This window comes from Carcharhinus amblyrhynchos, chromosome 3 (genome assembly GCF_965287045.1).
Source record: "Carcharhinus amblyrhynchos chromosome 3, sCarAmb.v2.hapA, whole genome shotgun sequence".
Taxonomy (NCBI): domain Eukaryota; kingdom Metazoa; phylum Chordata; class Chondrichthyes; order Carcharhiniformes; family Carcharhinidae; genus Carcharhinus; species Carcharhinus amblyrhynchos.
This window is the reverse complement of record NC_137326.1, coordinates 16,475,426-16,501,222: the sequence shown is the minus strand read 5'-3', so window position 1 is coordinate 16,501,222 and position 25,797 is coordinate 16,475,426. Positions and strand designations below refer to the sequence as shown.

General features: G+C 43.2%; 1 protein-coding gene across 1 annotated transcript in view; it reads right to left on the bottom strand.

Annotated features, from left to right (window-relative positions):
* LOC145336444 (calcium/calmodulin-dependent protein kinase type 1-like) overlaps positions 1-25,797 on the bottom strand; it is a 200,931-nt gene that overhangs the window by 23,815 nt on the left and 151,319 nt on the right. The window contains exon 4 of the mRNA XM_080181753.1: positions 13,982-14,056. Within this exon, the coding sequence (XP_080037879.1) occupies positions 13,982-14,056 (75 nt within the window). The remainder of the gene's footprint in view (positions 1-13,981; positions 14,057-25,797) is intronic.

The following is a 25,797-nucleotide window of genomic DNA, read 5'->3' as shown; positions in this document are numbered from 1 at the left end:
CCTCAATCATGGACTATTAAATTGCCCAGTGTCTCCATTCCACCATGGCTGGCTGTTTCTTCAAGCACTAAGTCAACCACTTGACCTCATTACCTTCATCCCTGCCTCAAAAGCTGGGCCTCGAGTTAATCCGTACCCCCAGCCTACACTTCAACCTTCCTGACAGGTGAATAATCACACAAGTTTAATAATCACACAAGGGCGGTACGATGGCATAGTGGTTAGCACTGCTGCCTCACTGCGTCAGGAACCCGGGTTCGATTCCCAGCTTTGGTCATTGTCTGTGCGGAGTCTGCACATTCTCCCCCCTTTCTCCGTGGGTTTCCTCCGGATGCTCTGGTTTCCTCCCACAGTCCAAAAGACGTGCTGGTTAGATGCATTGGCCACGCTAAATTCTCCCTCAGTGCCCCCAAACAGCAGCCGGTGTGTGGCAACTGGGGGATTTTCACAGTAACTTCATTGCAGTGTTAATGTAAGCCTACTTGAGACACTAATTTTTTTTACAAAGTTAAATATTACTTAAGCTGCAATGAAAAACAAGGATGTGGAGATGCCGGCGTTGGACTGGGGTGGGCACAGTAGTAAGTCTCACAACACAAGGTTAAAGCCCAACAGGTTTATTTGGTACCATGAGCTTTCGGAGCACTGCTCCTTCATCACTCACCTGATGAAGGAATAGCACTCTGAAAGCTCATAATACCAGATAATGCTGTTGGACTCTAACCTGGTGATGTGAGACTTTTCAATGAAAAACAAAGGTCTTCTTGTAAGAGCCTTCACAGATAGGCACGAAAGCCATTAGCCTGGGCAAAGTTCATTAAATCAGACATCTGGAACTATAAAGGGAGTGATCCACAGGCAGAGGAATGAGCTGTACCATGATAACTTGTAAAAAAAAATACAATGATGTATTAAAGTCTTCACAATGATTGGATATATTGTAATAAAGCAAGCATAAAGTAATTGTGATTGGTAAACGCTAATTACTTGTGATCAATTTTGAAAACTATAATTGCTTATGTATTCCAGAGTACACCACTCTGGTTAGCTGCAGAAATGTGAGCTGTAACTCTCTGGGGACCCTGCTATAGCTTGCAATTAAAATAGCTGTTTAAGAGAACCCTGTGACTGGGTCTGGTTACTTGAAGGGTGAAGTTGTGATCAATTAAAAGCTTGCAACACTTCCCATATCCCAGCCATAGTTTCTTGTTTTACCGTTCTGTAAAGCACTGCTCAAACTCTTCGGTGTTGAAGATGTTAATTATTTTAGTTGGTATTCAAGTGCAATAACAAAAGGGAACTTTGTGATTCATCGGTTGTTAATATGACAACCTGTTCCTGCAAGGGTTCACTGAACATCTTGAAGGAACCGAATTATATTTTCAAGTAATTAACATGACCCTGGACTTATTCCTTTAAATTTACCTGCACATTAAATAACAGGATGTTAAAGAGGACTGAAAAGATTATCCTTTGAAACTGAGGAAACATCACTGAAGAACAGATAAGGCCAGAAGTTCGCTTGGAATGACTGCAACATAATTCACCAGCCCACACTTGCAAAACCCAAAACAAAATGTCTACTGTTAGATGTGATTCTGCAGCTGGGAGGGCGGGGGGAGGGGTGGGGGGTGGGTGGGCCGGGGGGGGGGGGGGGGGTGGGGTGCACCTGCTGAACAATCCTGAGTTGTGCTGACAATTACATTATCTTCATTTATTTTAAATTGATTTTTAAACAGTTGAGCTCATAATGTGGCTCATTTATCCTTACTATAATTTATCCACAGGGACACTTTGTCCGCAAACAAAAGGAATATGTTCAAGTCTTGTGTCTTTTATGAATTATTCGGGAGCTTGAGGAACCCATGGTTGTCTGCTGCTTTCTCCATGGCAATGCCTTGGCCAGAGTTAACCTGCCAACCAATCACATTGCTTTCTCCTGTAGGTATACATCGTTATGATTGTCTGAAATTTGGTATTGGTTTGTCCTGATGAGTACAAGAGAAAAAGCTTCAACAACATGTCTCTTTTTTTCAGCTTGTATTGTTTGTAACTGAAGTAAACAGAAGGACACTGCAGAATGTTATGGTACGGAGTGGGTCTAGTGTCTATATATGAATCACAGAAAATTAACATGTAGGTACAGCAAGTAATTAGGAAGATAAATTGAATGTTGGCCTTTATTGCCAGGAGGATGGAGTAGAAAAGTAGGGAAATCTTTCTAAACTGTGCAGGGCATTGGTGAGAGCACACCTAGAATATTTTAGTCTATTATCGAAGGAGGGATATCCTTGTATTGGATGCAGTTCAGAGAAGGCTCACTACATTGGATTCCTGGGATGAATGTGCTATCTTGACCTGGACTCATTGGAATTTAGAAGAACAAGGGATGATCTATGCAAAACACGCAAGATATTGAGGGGGTCGACCATGTAGGTGATGGTGTTTCCCTTCATGGAGGTATCTAGAACTAGGAGACACACTGTCAACATAAGAGATCTCCCAGTTGAGGTGGAGATTAGGAGGAATTTTTCTCAGAGAATGGATAATCTCTGGATTGGTCTACCCCAGGCAGCAGACAATGCTGAGCCATTGAATACACTCAAGGCTGAGCTCAACTTTGATCTCTGAGGGAGTCAAGCGTTACATGGTGGGGGAGAGGGGGCAGGGTGGATGACAGAAAAGTGAACCACAGTCACATGAGCCAACAACAATGATGGAAGTTAAAGGAAAAGGCTTGAGGGGCGGGAAGTTCTTATGTTCAATCGATAGCAGAATAATTTGGTAAGTTGGAGGGCAGTAAGCCAATAAGTTATAGAAAAAGAGAAACTAGAAGCAGGAGTAAACCATTCGACCCTTCCAGCCTGCTCTGCCATTCATTTTGATCATGGCTTGTCTCCTCAGAAGGAACGCTTCAAAAATACAACAAAACTTACTCCAATTTATGAATCAAAGAAAGGGTTTAATAAAGAAACATCATTACTTCAAACTTGGGGCCTCATCCTGAGTCACTCCAAGCCCTCTACAATTCTACATGGTTTCTTATTTATAGTGAATCAGCTGGTCAGCTGACTATTACATCACTCTGTAATTGGATCCAAGGTTTACTGGGTCAGCTGACCCTTACATTTTGCACCCATTGTATAGATTGTAATGTGACCAAAGTTGTCACATGGCTCTAACATGGCTGATCATTGAGTTCAATATCCAGTTTCCCCCTTCCCCCCCCAAATCCCTGATCCCTTTAGCCCTAACAGCTATATCTAATTCCTTCTTGAAATCACACAACTACATTCAACTACATTCTGTGGTAGTGAATTCCACACATTCACCACCCTCTGGGTGAAGAAATTTCCCTTCACCTCACCCCTAAAAGGTTTACCCCTTATCCTCAAACTATGACCCCTAGTTCTGGACCCTACCACCCCCGGGAACATTGTCTCTACATCCACCTGTCTAACTCTGTTAGTATTGTATAAGTTTCCATGAGATCCCATCTCATTCTTCTAAACTCCAATGAATACAATCCTAACCAAATTAATCCCTCTTTATATGACAGTCCTGCCATCCCAGGAGTCAGTCTGGTAAACTTTTGCTGTACTCCCTCAATAGCAAGGACATCCTGCCTCAGATAAGGACACCAAAACTGTACAAAATACACCAGGCGTGGCCTCACCAATGCCCTATACAATTGCAAAGCATCCCTCTCCCTACATTAAAATCCTCTCACTATGAATGCCAGTGTACCATTTGCCTTCTTTACTGCCTGCTGTGCCTTACTTTCAGTGACCGATGCATGAGGACATCAAGGTAAATGACTGTAAACGTTCAGGCTGTATTCTGTAGATGGATCTGTCACAACCAGCCATGTCTATGTGCAATCTGAGGGTAGATTAATGTGTCCATTGGAGAGCTGAGAGTTACTGCAGGGTTGCTGTAACACTGACCAGCAGAAAGAGACAATGCATAGCTGCTGCCACAAACTGAATGGTCAAGAGCTTCAGGTTTTTAGGTGTCCAGGCCACCAAGACCTGTCTTGATCCCCCTCATGCCAACACAATAGTTAAGAAAGTCTATCAATGTCTCTACTTTCTCAGAAGGCTAAGGAAATTTGACATGTCCACCACGTCTCTCTCCAACTTTTTTAGACACACCATATAAAGCATTCTTTCTGGTTGAATCACAGCTTGGTATGGTTGCTGTTCTACCCAAGAACGTGAGAAATGACAAAGGATTGTGAATGTAGCCCAGTCCATCACTCAAACCAGCCTCCCATCCATTGACTCTGTCTACCCTGCCTACTGCCTCAGAAAAGCAGCCAACATAATTAAGGACCTCATGCACCCTGGACATACTCTCTTCCATTTTCTTCCATTGGGAAAAAGATACAAAAGCCTGAGGTCACGTACCAACTGACTCAAGAACAGCTTCTTCCTGCTACTATCACACTTTTGCATGGACCTACCTTGCATTAAGTTGATCTTTCTCTGCACCCTAGCTATGACTGTAACACTACATTCTGCACTCTTTCATTTCTTTCTCTATAAACGGTATGCTTTGTCTGTGTGGCGCGCAAGAAACAATACTTTTCACTGTATACTAATACATGTGCAATAATAAATCAAATCAAACACCACTCTGCTGCAAACAGAGCAAATTTATTCTCTCAGCAGCCTCAGATTGACTGAGCAACACATCATGTTTAGGTCAGGATTTCTAATTAAATACATCTTTGAACGACAAATTAAAAAAATATATATCTGAGCCCTTTGACCCTCATTGTGTTCCAAAGCGATACACAAAAACACTTCAGTGTAATGTTAACAGCCAATCACTACACAAAGCTGCTGACATATAGATAATTACAGTTCGACAGTCTCAGAGCAGAATTAATGTATTAGCAATGTTCAATTATATTAAAAGGCAATTTAGCTGCAAGGACTTTCTGTATAAACTTTTTGAGGTTAAAAAAAAACCTCCAGAATTCTTCTTCAATTTTCCATGCAGCTTATCTGTCGACAAGCCCTCCCTCCTCTCTGCGAGATGTAGCAGCCATTTTAGACCTCATCAACATGGCAGTGCTCAGGTGCCAGCTCTGGCTGTGAGGGCTTGCCAACGGCAACATCACCTGCGGCTGAATTTTCACCATGGAGGCAGGAAGCAGATTAAAATAAAGATTTTTCAAGCAGGTGAGGCCTTAGTTGGTATGGAGGTTGGTTTCTAGACCAATAAAGGGCAAGAGACTGGGCTCTCAAAGGTGGAGGGTCAACTACAGGCCTCCCAGCTTCAGCGAAGCAGCCAGTTGCAGTCGAAGGTAAGTAATCAGGAGGGTGCTTTCACAGAAGGTATGCTCTCAGCCATTTTTTAACGCAAAAAAACAAAAACAGTAGCCAGATGACCACTATGGAGGAAGGGTGGGTGGGTGAGTGGGGTGGGAGTGAGCATTATATTGGTCTTGATAAATAGGAAAGGCCTAAAGGTACCTGGAGGGCTTGTCCTGGCCTATGCCATTGATGTCCCCTCTGTCATCATGTTGATAAACTGAAGGCCAACTGGAAAGTCTCAAGACAGCCTCCTATTTTCAACAAGGCAGTTAATGAGCCTAGGTGCCTGTCCTCCTCATGGGGGTCGCCAAACTTGCCTCCTCCAAAATGCCCAGTGTGGAGAAAGACAGCTGGAAACTGGCGCACCACCCAGGACTGGTATTTTCCAGATTCTCCCACTACCTCCAAGCATTTTCGCAATCCCTTCCCTCATTCATGCCTTCAGCGACCTGAGCCTGTGGAGTCTGAGTCACTCCTAGCCAGTATTCACACATGTGCAGTGTTCACCAAATAAGAATTGCGGGAGGAGAGGGGGGTGGGTGGGAACTACAGGGTGGTTTTTCTCTCCCTGACCCAGCACCTTTACTACTGCCCCAGCGAAGGTCAGTTAACTGAGCACAGACCCAGCCTCAGCCCTGGGACTTGTGTAACAGAGGGGCACCGCAGGCAGTGAGAAGACGATCCTCTCCAGGACCCCTCAGCTACAACAGCAGACATCCAGGGAATGCAACACGGTATGTCCACAGCAAACTGAAACAGTAAAACTGTGCAAAAACATGCATGAAATAAGAAACCCGGTAAAGAGGCATTTGAAAGAATCATAGAATCCCTACAATGCAGAAGGTGGCCGTTCAGCCCATCGAGTCTGCACCGACCACAATCCTACCCAGGCCCTATTCCCATAACCCCACACATTTACCCTGCTAATCCCCTTGACACTAAGGGTCAACTTAGCCTGGCCAATCAACCTAACCTGCACATTTTTGGACTGTGGGAGGAAACCGGAGCACCCGGAGGAAACCCACGCAGACATGGGGAGAATGTGCAAACTCCACACAGACAGTGACCCGAGGCCAGATTTGAACCCAGATCCCTGGTGCTGTGAGGCAGCAGTGCTAACCACTGTGCCAATGTGCCGCTATGATATTTGTATATCATATCTGAAGCGCTATATCACGCAATGGTATAGCGAGATAAAGAATTACAATTTCAATTCAGAATCCTGGATTCTAAATTCTTAACTGAATTTCGGTGATGGGAAGTTTGGAGAGAGGAGTGTGGAGTTTGCACGTTCTCTCTGTGTCTGCGTGGGTTTCCTCCGGGTGCTCCGGTTTCCTCCCACTGTCCAAAGATGTGTGGGTTAGGTTGATTGGCCATGCTAATTTTTCCCGAGCATCAGGGGGATTAGCAGTGTAAATGGGGTTACGGAGATTAATCATCACTAATTAGGACAGACCTAAAAATAGAAAACCAAGGAAGATCAGCCATGGTAGTGGCTTTTTGTTCTCTTAGAGAGTCTGAGTTGCCATGGCAATATGCACCTTATAACCTGGCAGTATGGATCTTGATGGTCTTTCAATCACTTGGATGGCCAGGAATCTCTCCCGCTCTGTCCTGCTGCCATTGGTGTGTTCAAGGACTTGCAGGTAGGCACACTCGATCTGTTCGGCCACTAAATGAACACACCTACCTTGGCCACCAAGTCCTGGCGTGGGATCTGAACCCAGAGCTTCTTGCTCGGAGGCAGGGTCGCTGCCCACTGCGCCAGGAGATGTCTGCAGGTTTGAGCACCAATGCAAAAATCTCATCGCAATATCATAAATCAGTGTCTTGTCCAGGAACACGCTGTCTTTTCTGACCCGTTTAAGCATTTACCCTGCTATCCCCCTGACAATTTAGTATGGCCAATCAACCTAACCCGCATATCTTTGGAATATTGGAGGAAACCGGACAACATCCATGCAGACACAGGGAGAACATGCAAACTTCACACAGACAGTAACCCAAGCCAGGTATCGAACCTGGGTCGCTGGTGCTGTGAAGCAGTGGTGTTAGCCACTGTGCCACATGTTGCCTGTCTCAATATACAGTGTTTCTCAAGCCTGCTGATTATTCTGTCAACAGCCTCCCCCTGAACACAGGCAACAAGAACGTCAGTCTCTTCAGAGGGATGAAAGATGGAAAATCAATTCAGAGATGACACCTGAACAAAGCCAAGATCAAAGAAATAGATGCTCAAAGGAAGAGGATATTCGAACAAAGAGAGAGCATGTCAAGAAAGGGTCTGGCCACTAATGCAATACTTCCTCCACAACTGCTAGGAGGAGTATTTTACAGACAAACTCTCCAAGTCAAATTCCAAGTCCATCACTCAGACCAGCCTCCCATCCATTGACTGTCTACACTTCCCACTGCCCCAGAAAAACAGTCAGCATAATCAAGGATCCCATGCACCCCAGATATACTTTCTTCCATCACCTTCAATTGGGAAAAAGATATGAAGTTTGAGATCGTGTACGAACCCGACACAAGAACAGCTTCCCTGCTGCCATCAGACTTTTGGATGGACCTACCTCCCGTTAAATTGATCTTTTTCTACACCCTAGCTATGATTATAACACTATATTCTGCACTCTTTCCTTTCCTTCCCTATGTAAAGTATGCTTTGTGTGCTGAAGAAACAATACTTTTTACTGTTTACGAGTACATGTGACAACAATAAATCAAATCAAAAATCAATGAGGACTTTGCCAGGATCCGGAATGGTCCAGTTGTACCTGGTAAAGTGGTGGAAGCAGATTCACAGCAACTTAGATAGATACCGACAAGGGAGAAATATCCAGGGCTGTGAACAAAGACACGAAGAGTCAGACAGATTGGAGAGGGTGCTCCAAGTCCCATCACAGATGCAATCATCCAAATGGGCTTCTTCTGTGCTGTCCAATTCTTTGTTTAGGTTGCTAATCATCAAGGATGAGCAGGTAGATAACCGGAGCCCAAGCGGAAAGGCAAATGTGGAATGGACAGGCTGTACTCAACTCATTGTCTAGTCATGTCTTCCTTAAATGTGCTTTGCACATCACCCCTTCACATTGACAGCACTGAGCAGGCTCCATTAGCAGCTCCGCTCGATGGTAATAGCCATTCATCTTCATTAATCCAGGCTGCAGTTAAATTACACTCATTCTGAAGTCGACAGACTGAATTAAATTATTAAAGACAGATTAATGGTCTACATCTAATCATAACTTCCATCCACACCCCGATCATTCAGCTCACTACAATTTCGTTTAAACTACATTCGAAGTCGGATTTTATTAAGGTGAATGAGGTTGCAAATTGATTCGTGGCTGCCTAGAATAGCAAGATGGGCACGAAGGGTAATGGGAAAAATATTACTGTAATAAGCAGTTAGCAATATCAGAGGCAAAATGCAATGGTTATTACAGACACCAAAGATGACGATTACAAAGTGATGTGTTTGAACAGGGTGCATCCCATAGATTTCACTTATATTCACAAAGGCAACAAAAATACTTCAAAAGATCATTCTGCCAGCCTCCCTTCCCAGTCTGGAATTTTATTCTAATCCCATCTCTGCTTCTGCCTTGGAGTCAGAGAATATTGTTCCCTTAAAGCTTTGCCATTATTCATCAGGCGGTATGTACCCCCTGGTCCATAGCAGCCTTCACGGATGGTCAAACTCCCACCACAACCAGTTCCTAATCTCCCTCCCCCAGGAGTTCTGTGCACTTTTCATCCTCCCTCACTGAGAATGACAATGCCAGATAGTGTTAACTCATCGGGAAGACTCACTCAGGGGCCCAGACAGTTGCAGCTTGGATTGAAGGAGGAATTTCCCAGATTTATTTTCCCATCATAAATTGGTCTGGAATTTTAATCGGTTTTGTTCTGCCTCTTCCTGGAGATCACGTAGCCTTGGGTGGGCTGGAATGTGTACAGACCAATATCACGATACTGAGACAGACTGAGTGAACCAAAGGATCGTTTCCTGTCTATCACAGTACATATGTTTTCAGGCTGTCCACATTATGTTACACAACCAGAAGTGGACTTTTGTACCAATCTGGCTTTATTATATTCAGATCCAGATTTTTCTTTAATTCATTCAGGGGATATGGGCTAGAGTGATCGAATCTCTAAGGTGCAGAAGGAAGCCATTCGGCCCATCGAATCTACACCAACTCTGCAGCAGAGCTTCCTATCCATCCCTGTAACTCCACGTATTTATCCCGCTAATCCCCCAAATCTACAGATCTTCGGACACTAAGGGGCAATTTAACATGACCAGCCCACCTAATCTGCACATCTTTGGAGTAAGAGGGGAGCACCTGGAGGAAACCCATGCAGACACGGGGAGAATGTGCAAACTCCACACTGACAGTCATCCGAGGTCGGAATCGAACCCAGATCCCTGGCTCAGTGAGGCAGCAGTGCTAACCACTGTGCTGCCCATCCCTAATTGCCCTTGAGAAGCATGGCCTCTTGAACTGTTGCAGTCCGTGATGCTGTTAGGGAGGGAGCTCCAGGATTTTGACTCTGGGTAAGGGAGGCTAAAGGGGCAACATGCAAACTCATTCAATGGGTTTAGCTCGGAAATAAAAAAAGGAGCGGCCACACTTCCAAAAGCATACTATAGGCCCACAAATAATGGAAGGGAGTCGACTAAGCAGATATGTAGACAGATTTCTGAGTGCCAGAACAAAAGGGCAGTAATCGTTGGTGACTTTACCTACCCTCATATCAATTGGGGTACAAACAGTGCAAAGGGTACAGAGGGTGTAAAACTCTTGAATGGCTTTCAAGAGAACTTCATTAGCCACCATCTAAAAGCCCAATGAGAGGGGGCGCAATTCTAGATTTGGTCTTGGGGAAATGAAGCGTGGCAAGTGGTCAAAGTAGCAGTGGGGTCCATTTTACAGACAGTGACCACAATATAGTTAAACTTAGCATCATTATGGAAAATGGCAAACAGGAGTAAAAGTTCTAAATTGGGAAAGGGATATTTTACAAAGCTGAAAGCTGAACTGGTAACAGTGAGCTGGATACAACTACTAGGATGAAAAGCTGTGTCATATCAGTGGAGGTATTCAAAGGCAAAATTCTACAGGCACAGTGCAGACATCTCCCCACAAATAAAAACAGTGGCACTGCCAAATCTAGAACCCCCTGGTTACCCAGAAGCATACAGGCCAAGATAAACAAGTTACAAAATAGTTGACACTGCGGAAAGCTTAAAGGAGTATAGAAAGTGCACGTATGAAGTGAAAACGGAAATTAGGAAAGCAAAGAGAGGATACAAAATATACTGGCTGGTAAAATTAAAGAAAATCCTAAGAAATTTTATCAATGCATTAAGAGCAAGAGAATAACTAAGGAAAAGATGGGACCTACTGAGAAGGTAGGATCTATAAGAAATGTACACGGTAACTTGTGGTTTGATGAAGAAAATGTGGGTAAAAGATCTCAAACAAAGCTCTGATGAAGGATCTTTCCGACGGAGTTGAGGAAGAATTTCTTCACTCAAAGGGTGGTGAATCTCTGGAATTCTCTGCCCGTTGAAGTGGTGGAGGCTACCTCGCTAAATATTTTTAAGATGCGGGTTGATGGGTTTTTGATAAGTGAGGGGATTAAGGGTTATGGGGAGAGGGCGGGAATGTGGAACTGAGCCACGACAGATCAGCCATGATCTTATTGAATGGCGGGGCAGGCTTGAAGGGCCAGATGGCCTACTCCTGCTCCTATTTCTTATGTTCTTATGAAAGGTTGATTCTATTCTCTTTTCATAGACCTGCAGAGATTTTCCAATATCTTCTGATTTATTAATCACATATTTCAGTACGTAAAAATAACTGCTCTGTTTCCTTTACAATTCCAAAACCTCAGCAAAGCGTCCCCTCTTGAGCTGACATTATTTTAACTGCACTATGTTCCTGCAAGGTTAAGGAAGTAAGCCTCTCTTGAAGGAAGCCCTGGTGGAATTACAAAACCCCACTGGAGTGTGGTTTTCCCCGGGAAGAAGGTTTCATGTGAATTATCTCCTCACAGGGTTAAAGGAGCTCTCTTGTTTCACTTTCATTCAAGGATGAAAGATTCTCGTAAGGAGAAAAGGTTATAATTCATATTGAAACCTGTCAAAAAAAAATGGCAAAAAATATCACATCAAAAGTATGTTTTTCTTGATTCTTCTTAAGTCGTATGGGGGCCAATGACTCAAATGTCAATGTGTACAGTACAAGTTGTCTACAGCTCGCTCTCCTACGCTGTAATTAGTTGTCAGCAGCACTCACAAGCTAGTGGAGGTCATAGATTCTAACTTGCTCCCTGTGGAGCAGCGCAGGAGAAGACAACTTCGACCCCCACTACCCAACCCACACATTCCCACCTCACAAAGAAACAGCCCGTGAACGTTATAGAGCAAAGCTTTCCCAAAGACTTCAAGTGATCATATTATTCAAATTAACCTGTATGCAATGTTAATGCAGATCAACTTCTTTCAAACCATCGTGGGTACATTGGTCATCGATTTTTCACGTATCAAAACAGATCAACAATAAAGCAGAACTGAAGGCAACCTATTAGTGAGCCATTTAACATGCAACCGAGCTCAGTCACAGTGAGTTCAACACAACACGCACAGTGGAGATAAAAGGTCAACTAAATACGGAAGAGCATGACTGGGGCATCAATCCCTCGTTAAAACTCCTGAGCAACCGCCAACTAAAAGTCCATTAAAAAAAAGGCTTGATACCAAGAGTAATCATTGAAAGGTGTCCAGACTTGCAGGACTGGAGGGGAGAAGAATTACACTAACAACCAATTTAAGACTATCAGTCAGGGTGGCAATGTAGCTCAGTTACGCTAGCTAGAAGCTACAATTATTTGTATCAAGGGAGTTGTGTTCTGCAAACTAAAAGAACATGTCCAGACATTGCATCTTTTTTCAACAAACAAATGCATGGAGGATGATAACTCCCCTGTACATTTGCCATGGCAACATCTCAACCAATCAGAACTGAATTCCCAACCAATCAGAATCCCTTTTCAGCATGCAGTATAAATCGTTGTTCCTTCTTGAAATTTGGCATTCTTGCATCCGTCCTGATGATTGCAAGGTGAAAAACTTTGACAGTTGTATCTTTTTTCAGCAATACTCAAAAAGTGCCCATGTCTACCCCTTGCACAAGGGGGCTGATGTGACTTTGTGCAATAGTGATTGTTATTTCCACTGAAGTCAAAAATCACCAAGTGATATAAAGCAGGGTGTGGACTTGCTATCAGCCTTATTGAACTATCACATAAAGTCAAAAGCTACCCCAAAACAGGCATGATAAAGATCATTCATACCTCAGATAATTTACCAAAATCATATTGGTGAGGGTCTACCACACCTTGCACCCACTACACATCACCACCTTATCTGTAAACAGGGTAGCAAGGAGGGAAAATAAACATTTTTAAAAAGGGCAGCATGGACAAGTTGGGCCAAAGGGCCTGTTTCTATGCTGTAAACCTCTATGACTCCATGCCCATTTACCACGTTTGAGGCAATTTTGTATTCCTGGAAACCGGCTTGGGTTGACCTATAAGTTAGGTGGATAGAAATTTAACTCCTTGTACAGAAGCAATATTAAAAATACAAGCTGCAAGTACAGAAAGTGTTGGAAGTCATTCTGTAACACAAAGCCACAAAATGAATTCCGTCACAATTTGTCTAATTACATGGTTCAGTCACACTATAATCTACATACAATCATAGAAAACCTGTTGTCAGTATCAGCAGCGTAATACTCCTTTCAAACATGAGCAAGGTAGGAAACAAAGATGTTTTCATGATTCAGAGCGTTATTCAGCCTCACAGTGCGATTCTGCAGCAGATTTCAGACTTGTCATTACCCTATATATAATCTATTTTACATAAATTATTCAAAATACATACTATGCAAATTTTGCTCTTGATTTCAGTTATTTTACATCCTATCCTGGGAAAGATTGATGCTTCAATTCTTCTTTATTCATTCGTGGGACATGGGCATTGCTGGCTGGCCAGCATTTATTGCCCATCCCTAGTTACCCTTGTTCAGAGGGCAATTGAGAGTCACCACATTGCTGTGACACATATAGGCCAGACCAGGTAAGGACAGCAGATTTCCTTCCCTAAAGGATATTAATGAACCATATGGGTTCTTCCGACAATCGACAATGGTTTCCTGGTCATCAGCAGATTCTTAATTCCAGATATTTTTTATTGAATTTGAATGCCACCATCGGCCGTGTTGGGATTCGAACCCGAGTTCCTGGAATGTTAGCTGAGTTTTTGGATTAATAGTCTAGCGATAATACCACTCGGCCATCACCGCCCCATTAAAATCAATACTTCAAATAAATATTCTGCAATGGAAGGATCATTCCACGTGTACATCTACAATGGGGAGCTTACACTGCAGGGATCTTTACAGCTGTATTTCCAGGTCTAGGCAGAATGAATACTTAGCACTGGATAAATATTGATAGTTGTATTACTAGATCCATGTACACTAAATAGTCAGCATTAAATTTACAACATCACTTAGAGTGGGTGGGTAGTTACAACTGAATTACTATGTAGATGTGTGAAATGTGCAATCAATACTTACAGCTGCATCACCAAGTAGAGATGTGTTGGGCTTTCATAAATATCTTCCAGTGACACTATGTTTGGGTGTTTGATTCTGAAAGAAAGAATACGATTTAATTAGGACTATCCCCTTTCCATTGCACCAAAAGAAGAAGTTAAGACATCAATGTGAAGCTCCCCTGACCCAACAGCTCAAACATTGGCGCAAAACCCTCCACATAATAATTAGCGGTTTTCTGCATTTATAACGGGAATAGTTGACAATGTGGTAAATCACGAGGGACATGCTCAGTTAAGTGCCCCAGATGTAAGGTTCAAGCGCAGATAGTCCAGCATTCCACCAGAAGTGTTACTAACCAACCGCCCAGTATCTGATCATTATTCATGAGATAGTAGCTCTGCTGCCTCACAGCATCAGGACCCCGGTTCGATTCCTGGCTTGGGTCATTGCCTGCACATTCTCCCACTGTCTGCGTGGCTTTACCCCGGGTGCTCCGGTTTCCTCCCACAGTCCAAAAGAAGTTCTGGTTAGGGGCATTGGCTATGCTAAATTCTCCCTCAGTGTACCCGAACAGGCAACGGCGACAATGGGATTTTCACAGTAACTTCATTGCAATGTTAATGTAAGCCTACTTGTGACACAAATAAACTTTAAATTTCATTCTATTTAGGGTGTTATATTCCATTTCGTAGAGACATAGAGTTCTACAGCCTGGAAACAGGCCCCTTTGGCCAAACTTATCCATGCTGTCCTTTTTTTTAAAACACATAAGCTAATCCCAATTGCCCGCATTTGGCTATGTCCCTCTCTACCCATCTTATCCATGTAACTGTCTAAATGCTTTTTAAAAGACAAAATTGTATCCGCCTCTACTACTCCCTCTGGCAGCTTGTTTCAGACACTCACCATCCTCTGTGTGAAAAAATTGCCTCTCTGGACACTTCTGTATTTCTCCTCTCTCACCTTAAATCTATACCCTCTAGTTTTAGACTCCCCTAACTTTGGGAAAAGATATTGACCATCTACCTTATCTATGTCCCTCATTATTTTATAGACCTCTATAAGGTCACCCCTTAGCCTCCTACGCTCCAGAGAAAAGAGTCCCAGTCCATCCAGCCTCTCCTTATAACTCAAACCATCAAGTCCCGGTAGCATCCTAGTAAATCTTTTCTGCACTCTTTTTAGTTTTATAATATCCTTTCTATAATAGGGTGACTAGAACTGCACACAGTATTCCACGTGTGGCCTTATCAAAGTTTTGTACAACTTCAACAAGACATCTCAACATCCCAACTTCAATGTTTTGACCAATGAAACCAAAGCATGCCGAACACCTTCTTCACCGTTCTGTCCACCTGTGATTCCACTTTCAAGGAGCTATGAACATGTACCCCTAGATCTCTTTTGTTCTGTAACTCTTCCCAATGCCCTACCATTACATGAGTAAGTCCTGCCCTCTATTATATATTACATATTATATTTGTCTCTACACGGTCAATCAAAAGCCTAAGGATGTTGCTGTGCAGATAACTGTGTTTGGAAAATTATTTTTTAGAATCTTGGAATCCCTACTGTGCAAAAGTGGCCATTCGAGTCTGCACCAAATCTCTGACAAAGTATCTTACCCAGGCTCTCTCCCCCACCCTATCCCAATACCCCAAACACATTTCCCATGACTAATCCATATAACGTACACATCTTGAGACACCAAGAGACAATTTAGCACAGCCAATGCACCTGACCTGCACGTCTTTGGACTGTGGGAGGAAACCGCAGCACCTGGAGGAAACCCGCACAGACATAGGGGGAAAGTGCAAACTCCACACAGACAGTGACCCGAGACTGGAATTGAACTCTGGTTCCTGGTGCTGTGAGGCAGCAGTGCTGACCACTATGTGCATCACTTCTCAGCCTTTTGGCTAAGATCAAGTGTAGCATTGACATGTTGGACTTGGTTGAAGTCATTAGGTTACATTTCAGCTTAATTTGAAGCAATTCTTAAAAGCGGCTTCTTGGCCTTTTGGCTAAGATACAAATGAGATCAAGCCTTGGAGGAGGAGCTATGCCTACTCCAATCAACTTGGATCATGTAGATCAAGCCCAAGACAGGAGGTGAGAGCCACGTCTTGTCAGCTTGGGTCGGGAATGTCTCAACTTGTTGAGACTCTGAATTGCACTTGATTGGATTGAATTGGAATAAAAACAAACAAAAACCATTGTGCCATCATGCCGTCCCTTTTTATTTGTAATTACTGTTAATTTTATAATTTCCTACATATTGTATTTGCAACATTATGGAGAAAAACTTTGGCTACAGCTGTCATAAGTATTAGAATAGCGGAGGCGATTCTCCCCAAGAGACCAGTGTTGAAAGAGTTAAAATCATATTTTTCTAAATTGCAAATAAACAGCACGCCACACTGACTCACAGACCCTGCAGCTCCGATTTCTGACACCTTCCCACACAAAAATGTAGTCCACAATTATGATCATTATTAACATAGCAAAGAATCAGAATTGAGAGGAATCTTCGATAACCCAAGCAACTTTGAACCCCCAAAGCACAATTCTCTTCGGAGTTGGAAGGGACGATTTCTGTTGCAAAGGTTGTTTGATAATCAGAGCTCAGGGTAGTGGAAGCAGAAGGCTGGTTAAAATTTTCCTCATTTTGTATCTGATTTCAAAAGCGTTAGGCAACCTGCTACCTGCTTTAAAAGCAATCCTATGCCAGTGTCGAAGCACATTGCAATAACCAGCTGCAATAACACTCAGCGTGTAGAAAGCCACAATGGAAAGAACACCCCAGCTTATATATTCATTCAATGCACATTTTGCTTACCAACACAGGAGTGAATTTAAGACATATCTAGGCAGTATCAGGAAACTCTGTAACACTATTCAAACCTTGTGCAACTTAAGGGTGGCACAGTGGTAAGCACTGCTGCCTCACAGCACAAGGGACCCGGGTTTGATTTCCCAGCCTTGGGTCACTGTCTCTATGGAGTCTGCACGTTCTCCCCATGTCTGAGTGGGTTTCCTCTGGGTGCTCCGGTTTGCTCCCACAGTGCGAAAGACGTGCTGGTTAGATGCATTGGCCTTGCTAAATTCTCCCTCAGTGTACCCAAACAGGCACCGGAGTATGGCACAAGAGGATTTTCACAGTAACTTCATTGCGGTGTTAATGTAAGCCTACATTGATACTAATAAATAAACTTCAAACTTTAAACGTATGTCTTGTGTATCGGAAGACTTTAAAAAAAAATCTAGAATTAACGACAGCACGTACATTAGTCCCGGCACCATTACCTCAGCAGTTTTATTCCTACCTGATATTGTTGGGATTTTTCTGGAAATTTTGGATAGCTGAATAAACTTCACACTTTGGTGTCAGGCACCAAAAAAAATACATGATCAGTGTCTTATTATGATCAGTGGCTAGTTATTGAACAGAAGTTAATTCATGATCAAGAGTTGGGACTAGGATGAGAAATACTGCATGTGTGTTCTCATATAATAGAAAAATAGAATCTCTACAGTGCACAAGGAAGCCATTCAGCCCATCAAGTCTGCACTGTCAATACTCCCACCCAGGCCCAATCCCAGTAACCCCATGTATTTACCCTGCTGATCCTCCTGATATTAAGGGGCAATTTATCATGGCCAATCAACCTATCCAGCATGTCTTTGGACAGTGGGAGGAAACCGGGGCATCCGGAGGAAACCCACATAGACACGGCAAGAACGTGCAAACTCTACTCAATTGCCCAAGGCTGGAATTGAACCCCAGTCCCTGGCACTGTGAGGCAGCAGTGCTAACAACTGGGCCACCATGTGATCCTGGTAAGGTGTCTCTCAACTCCAATCCATCCGTCCAATGGCATGAAACAAGTCAAAACAATGATGAAGTTGACAACCCAAGTGTCAGAAAAACCAACTGTGAATAGACAACAAAGCTTCTCAACTACTTGCTGTTGTGCCTTTACCCCATTGGTCCTCATAATGCAGTTCATCAGTAAAGGTCTCAAGTTTTAAATCACTTGAAAATGTGCATCTGTCGCTGCAATTCCCATTGAAACATACAAACCATTCACACTTGGTTATGCTGTGTGTTTCTCTCAATCAGTGCCTAGACATGTCCATGTACAATACAGGCCCAAAGGAGAACCAGTAATGTTGTTGAATACAGTTAGCATGCATCTCAGTGACAACTCCAAGAGGAGTTAAATAAAAGATGATCAGGCTAACTATTGTACAGCACCTTAATGTTTCAAAACACTTTGCCCACAATAACTCACTTTAGTGTAATTGCTGCTATTTGTTCATTTGCCACATGGCAAAGCTCCCCAATCAACAGATGAGATGAGTGACCAGCCAATCAGCTTCTGGTGGCTTTAGTCGAGAGATTGAAAACCAAGAAAGTTCCCTGTCCCCCTTCGAATACTGCCCTGGGATTGACTACATCCAGTTCAATAAACGGAAACCGGCTTTCTACACAGGAATGTCAGGCTAGGTCTGACGTATTTACATCCTGGAGTATCCCCATGCCAGACGATGATAATGCTACACTGAACCCATATGTAGCAAAATGACTGTGTTTAACCCTCATACTTTCTTCTTACCTTCTGTCCAGGAGGTGTTGACTCCTCAATGGGATAAAGTTCCAAGGCAAATGCCCAAATCATATGTGGGCTTCTGGGAGGATATATGGAGTTGAATTTCACAGGGTGACAGGGTGTGGATGGGAGGCAGGGGGGGTGGGGTGGGGTAGCTGGCAGCAGCAAAGTCAGCGAGTAATTGACCAACTTTATCAAAGGCTGCCTCCGCAGGGATGGTATTAACGAGCTGGGGTTCACAACTCCATCTCTCAGTGGAAGGAAGTCCCGCCCTCGCAAACTGCCATCAATTTGATTGGAGATCAGGGGAGGTTGGGCGTGGAGGCCAGACAAGGAGGCACAAAGGGTAACAATCTTAGAGAGGGGCACTGCGGAAGCACGAAGGGCAACTTCCAAGGATGTGTCTCCCCCCGCATCCCCCCTTCTCTCCTGTTTTTTTTGCCAACTTGTGTGGAAAAGTTCCTCCCACTCTTGTCCACCTGCCACAGCCCAGTTTATTTTGACAGTGGAGGTGGATTGAGGGCTTTAAGTGAGCAATAATTGGCCACCAAAGTCGGCAGGCTACTGGGTGCCTTACACACCCCTTCCATATTATGGGAACTGGGTCTGGAGTGGGTGGGATAGCAGTGGGCTATTTTACATGTCCACCCAACCCCCCCACCAACCAAAATCACACCCAGTGAGGGCCTAAAATCCAGCCTTTAGTAAACCATTCAGTCCAGACTCCCATCACAGAGCCTGTTCCCACACAGGTACTTCTGGTACGAAGTTAGTCAGATCATGTGTAGCAACGCAGACTAATTTTATCCCTAACTCAAGAGTACTTGGGCCAACAGGGACACACTCAACTGACACCCAGGTTGAAATCAGATAACTGAGCCTGGATGGGGCACAGAATCCAGAGCTTCGCTTGGAGATTAAGCTAAGCCACTGGGGTAAAGTAGATAAAATATTTATTCCACATGTTAGAAGAATTACCATTTAGCAGAACATATTGTGATATGATGATATATGATATTTAATGTTTTTACGGTTATAGTTTATATCACCACATTGTCTCCACTATAATAAAATGTCCCAAATTATTTCTCAAAAGGCATATGGAAAGGTGATGCCAATTCAAGAAAGAACATATTAGGAGGGGATGACCAAAAACATGAATGAAGAGATTAATGAGAGATAAATGGAGAGGTTTAACTAAGGAATTGAAGAATGTTGAAGGTTCTACTGCTGGTGGTAGGGATAGAGATTGAGGAGCTGAGAAGGCCTAAGTGAAGAGAAGAACGTGCTCAGGATGAGGGCTATAGGACTCAAGGAGGGCACAGGGAGACCATGGGGTAAGGCTGTAGGGAAATTAAACAAGAACTAGGAATCAAAGGCACTGGGTAGGAGGAAGCCAACATAGTTTCATGAGGGCTGGGGGTAATAGAGAACATGGCGCAATGGTACACGGGTAACAAAATCTCAAAAGGTTGGTGTTTAAGGGGGTGGCAGAGGGGAGATGAGCAAGGCAACTGAGTCTGGAGTGCCAAAGGTGCCTAAAAGCCCAAAGTGGCCCTGCAGTTAAAGAAGATCCAACATCTTACCTCAAATTCCATACAAATCCAAATGCCATTTTGTCGAGCAGGCAATACAAGAGGTTCAGCTTTTACAAAGTATGGGTAACCACTTGATGATAATTATACAGACACAGCAGAATAAAAATTCTGTCTGTACACAAATAATGCGCAAGAGCAAACATTACTGCTCTAATACTAACAAATAAGGAAAAAAATATAGACAAACATTACCATAAAAATCTACATGATCTTCTTAGGAATATCTACTTCATGGTTCATGTTACTATTTTAGAGGTGATGTTTAATTCATTGAATCCCTACAGTACAGAAGGAGGCCATTTGGCCCATTGACTCAACTACAATCCTACCCAGGCCCTATCCCTGTAACCCCATGTGTTTACCCTGTTTACCCCCCTGACAATAAGGGGCAATTTAGCATGACCAATCCATATAACCTGCATACCTTTGGACTGTGGGAGGAAACAGGAGCACCTGAAGGAAACCCACGCAGACACAGGGAGAACGTGCAAACTCCACACGGATGGTGACCCAAGACTGCAAGTGAACCTGGGTCCCTGGCATTGTGAGGCAGCAGTGCTAACCACTGTGCCACCACACCGTCCCCTGTGCCACCCCACCCCCGCCGCCTCCTGGGAAAATACTGGTTGTGAAGATAGGTAATTAAAATGAAGTTCAGAAGGTTACTCATGTCTGTTGATTCGAGTCTGAATACAAGAGACACAAACCATAAGAAAAAGCAGAAGGGCTTACTTAGCTGGAGAACTGGAGACATGAAGATGCCTGTGTCATCGGACAACAAATTTTATGAAATTGGGCACACAAAATGGAAGCAAACTAAAGCTATCCTCAGAGCCCTCCACTAAAATCACAAGTAACAGACACCGATCAGTAGGCACGAGTATGCTTTTAGAATGCAAATGAGGGCTCGAACGTAAGGGAAATTGGACAGGATGGCACCTACAGGAACTAAATTAAAGAACACATCTCCACCCCATCAAAATCAGCACTTCTAAACCAGTCAAACAACCCATGGAGACACCTAAAATTAACATAGTTAAGGAAACGTCTCTGCCCCTCAAACCTCTTTGAGATCAATAACACCTATAGTTCAAACCCCGGAGATTCTAGACCATTGATAACCAACCAGACAAAAACGATTAGTACACATTTAAAACAATTGCTCCAACACTCGAAAACATCGTAACAGGATGGCTGAAGTCAAATACTGTAAATAAAGGGTTAGCATTTGAAATGCGAAGTTCAGGTAGAACTGTAGCCCGTTGTGGGGGAGTTTTTAGAGCGCTTTCGGGACAGTCCGATTGTATGTCCTGAGTGTGCTTCTCCATCGACGTAAAAAGAAAATAAAGCTGTGCCGTTATTGAACTTCACCCTGAGTCTGTAGTGGTCGTTTCGCCCACTCGCGCTAACACCTGCTTTCAAAGAAATGCAGTCCAGAGAGATGTTTTGATCTGGGAGTTAAACCAAATTAGTTTAAAAGCATTTATTTTCAATGAACCCTGAAAGGTTGTTTCATCACAGAGAGGGGTGCAGCTTAAGATGATTCTACACTTTCAATTTATCTGATATGAGAGGCAATACAATGGCACAGTGGTTAGCATTGCTGCCTCACAGCACCAGCGATGCAGGTTCAATTCCAGCCTTGGGTCCCTGTCTCTATGGAGTTTGCACTATCTCCCCGTGTCTGTGTGGGTTTTCTCCAGGTGTTTCAGTTTCCTCCCACAGTCCAATGATGTGTGGGTTAGAGTTGATTGGCCAAGCTAAATTGACCTTAGTGTCAGGGGAATTAGCAGGATAAATGAGGGTTACGGGAATAGGGCTTAGGTGGGATTGTGGTCGGTACACACTCGATGGGCGGAATGGCCTCCATTGTAGGGATTCCATAATTCTGCACCAGGGGAAGGGATTCCACACTGACAAGACACTGCTGTTTGCAAGGTCCAAGCAGTCAGAGCTCAGTAAAGCACTGGGGAACTATTCAGTGCAGCTCTCTTTGGACCTCATGCGGTTTGCAGCTCACACAAGAAGCCCTGAGAGCTGTCGGCAGAGTGAGGGTGGCAGAAGGTTGCTGGTTCCGCGCTAGGCCAAGGTGAGCCATTTAAAGTATAGGGCAGCTGGAAGGCTGGAGTTTGGAGAAACCCAGGGCAGTACCAGCATAGTGAAGCCAAAAATCTACTAAAGAGTTGGAAGTTAGACAGTGCCTAGAGACAGAACAACAGCTTTGGAAATCCTATAGACTGCAGCCTCAGGAGGAAAGAATGAACCATGAGAAGAAGTGCTGTCAATGAAGTAGTCCAAGTCGGACAGGCTTTTGAGCGATAATGCTTAAAAGAGCGTGGTCCAGTCAAGTAGGTAGAATTCTGCTGAAAAAGTAACTTTGGTAAAAAATTTGACAACTGTGAAACTGTTTGAAGTGGTTTTCGCACTTTCGCCAAGAAGGATGCTTGGGTAGCTTGGGCTGTATGCCACAATTTACAAGTCTAGCCACTGGAAACCCATCCTTTAAAACCAGGGCCTTTTAAAAGTCCAGGTTAAGGAATCGATAAGCTGCACAAGTCCTGTGTGTTAGCAACCAGGCACAATTCCAAGATCAAAGTAAAAGCAACTTCAGCTGGTATTCCTGAAACGTAACTCGTGTCAAAACTAAAATCTTCTAGGCCACGTCATCAAGTGACAAGATCACCACGATTAAATCTAAGTAAGTCATGCAAACCTCAAGGCAATGGGTTAAACAGACGAAACTACATTCTTTAATCAGTTACAGAGGTGAACGTAGACTGTCAGTTTTATTTTCTGTATCAGTGGTTGAGTACATTTAGTCAACAAAGCAATGTGTTTTGAACTTTTAAAGGTCTTTATAATCCAAGTTTCAAAGAAAAATGATTACTTCATTAAAGTTTAATAAACATCACAAATAAGGGTTTAGCCTTTGCTTGCAGAGTTCTGCCTTTGTTGCATGTCAGAGTTGGAAAAGGCATCATCAGATACTGTTTATTAAGGACATAACTCAAAACTATATTCAGAAATGATTATGAAGGCAAAGTAATAAAAGCAAAACGACTGCGGAAACTGAAATAACAACAGAAAGTGCTGGATAAACTCAGCCAGTCTGGCAGCATCTATGGAGAGATTTAAATCCAATATGGAATGCAACTTTTATACCTGAGGTGTTGCCCTGACTGATCCAGTTGTGGTGAACGAGACGGTTAAGGCAGATAAACTGGAAATATTGGGATTGAAGCTTGCTAATTACATTGTGATGAATGCAAATAAATGCAAATTGGCATTTCACCTGCTTTGGGCAGGCTCCTGATTGTGCCTTTTTCTTGTTGGTAAAATAGAAATGGGAGCAAAAATGGGCACCATTCCTGCATCACGCCCAACTGTCTGCCATTTTCTTGCCACAAAACAGGCACAATGAGGTTGTAAAATTCCACCCAGTTTATTTATATATTTCTGGCTAGCTTTCTCTCATACATTTCCCCCTTTTTATTCATCCTTTTAGTCCACCCTCTGCTGTTCCTTATATTCTATCCAATGTTTTGACCCACCACCTGTATTTGCATAATTTCCTTAGAGCTTGATAATATATCTAACCTTGCTAGTCAACCACAGATGGTGGCTCTGTCCCTTGTACTTTTTCTTATATGTTGGAATGTAAATTATTTGCATCTCGGTCATTCTCTCTTCCACCTTCTTCCGTCAGGACAAAGATACAAAAGTCTGAGGTCACGTACCAACTGACTCAAGAACAACTTCTTCCCTGCTACTGGCATCAGACTTTTGAATGGACTTACTTTGCATCAAGTTGATCTTTCTCAATACCCTAGCTATGGCTGTAACACTGCACTCTCTCCTTTCCTTCTCTATGAACGCTATGCTTCATCTGTGTAGCGTGCAAGAAACAATACTTCTCACTGTATACTAATACATGTGACAATAATAAATCAAATCAAATATCCTCTTAAATGTTTGCCACTCTATTGACCAATCCTTTAACCTAATACCCCAATTCACTTTAGCTTGCTCAGCTTTCATATCCTCAGAATTGCCCTTTTATAGGTCATAGATTCATAACGGTTTACAACATGGAAACAGCCCCTTCAGCCGCACATTTTTTAAACCACTGTGTATAAAATTATAATCTCAGACCGACTCCTCTCTCCCTCAAATCAAATGCAAAATTCAAACTTTTTATGGTCGCTGCTGTCACTATGAGATCATGAATTACCCCCATCTTGTTGCACAATACCAGGTTTTACATTTTTTTAAAAATTCATTTATAGAATGTGAGCACCGCTGGCAAGGCCAGCATTTATTACCTATCCCTATTTGCTCTTGAGAAATCGGCGCTGAATTACCTTCTTGAATCACCTCAGTCAATGGCTGGGTTTTATGGGATGCAATGTTCTCTGCCTATCTCCCACACCCTGCCAACTAAAAGGTTGAGTCCACGTTTTTGACCCAGCAACTGCGAAGAACAGCAATATATTTCCAACTCAGGGCAGCGAGTGGCTTGGAGGAAAACTTGCAGGCGGTAGTGTTCCATCCCAAACGGGTGGCATGGTAGCACAGTGGTTAGCACCGCTGCTTCACAGCTCCAGGGACCTGGGTTCGATTCCCCGCTCGGGTCACTGTCTGTGCGGAGTTTGCACATTCTCCCCATGTTTGCGTGGGTTTCCTCCGGGTGCTCCGGTTTCCTCCCACAGTCCAAAGATGTGCAGGTTATGTTGATTGGCCAAGCTAAATTGCCTCTTAGTGTCCTGGGATGTGTAGGTTAGTGGGTAAATATGTAGGCATACATGGATAGGGCCTGTGTGGGATTGTTGTCGATGCAGACTCGATAGGCCGAATGGCCTCTTTCTGCACTGTAAGGTTTCTATACATTCAATATCTGCTGCCCTTGTCCTTCTAGATGGAAGTGGTCATGGGTTTGGAAGGGGCATCTTTGCTGAGTTGTTGCAGCGTATCTTGTAGATAGTACACACTGCTGCTATTGAGCATTGGTGGTGAAGGAAGCAGATGTTTGCGAATGTGGTACCAATGAAGCGGGCTGCTTTGTGCTGGATAGTGTCAAGCTACTTGAGTGTTGAAGGAGCTGTACGTATCCAGGCAAGTTTGACAGAATTCCATTACATCCCTGACTTGTGCTGTGAAGATGGTCCTCAAGCTAAACTTAATAAAGAAACATCTCAGAACTTTCATCCTAAAGAATAATTTGTATTGATGTATATTGTAATATAACTATTTCCAATACTTGTTTTTCTTCATGTGCACTCAATCTTACTGATTATGTTTAGGAATACTTACTTTTCTTGGAACTAATATTTAATTTTGCATATTTTCAATAGAAACTTAAGCCTTTCAATATATCTCAGAGTCTTAGCAGCATTTAATCTCATAATTATATCTTCTTACTATAGAAGTTCACATGATGGACTGGTTTTGTCCCTTAAGCAGGATGAGTATTTTTATAAAGCAAAATAGCAATGTTCAAATCTGCTATAAAGCGGAGGTTGATCTCTCCATCTGCAAACTAACACAGAAACATCTAAAGAGGAGCATCTCGCCTTATAATCTGCAAAAACTGTGTGTGAAGTGATTACTCTTCTGCAACTTCTAG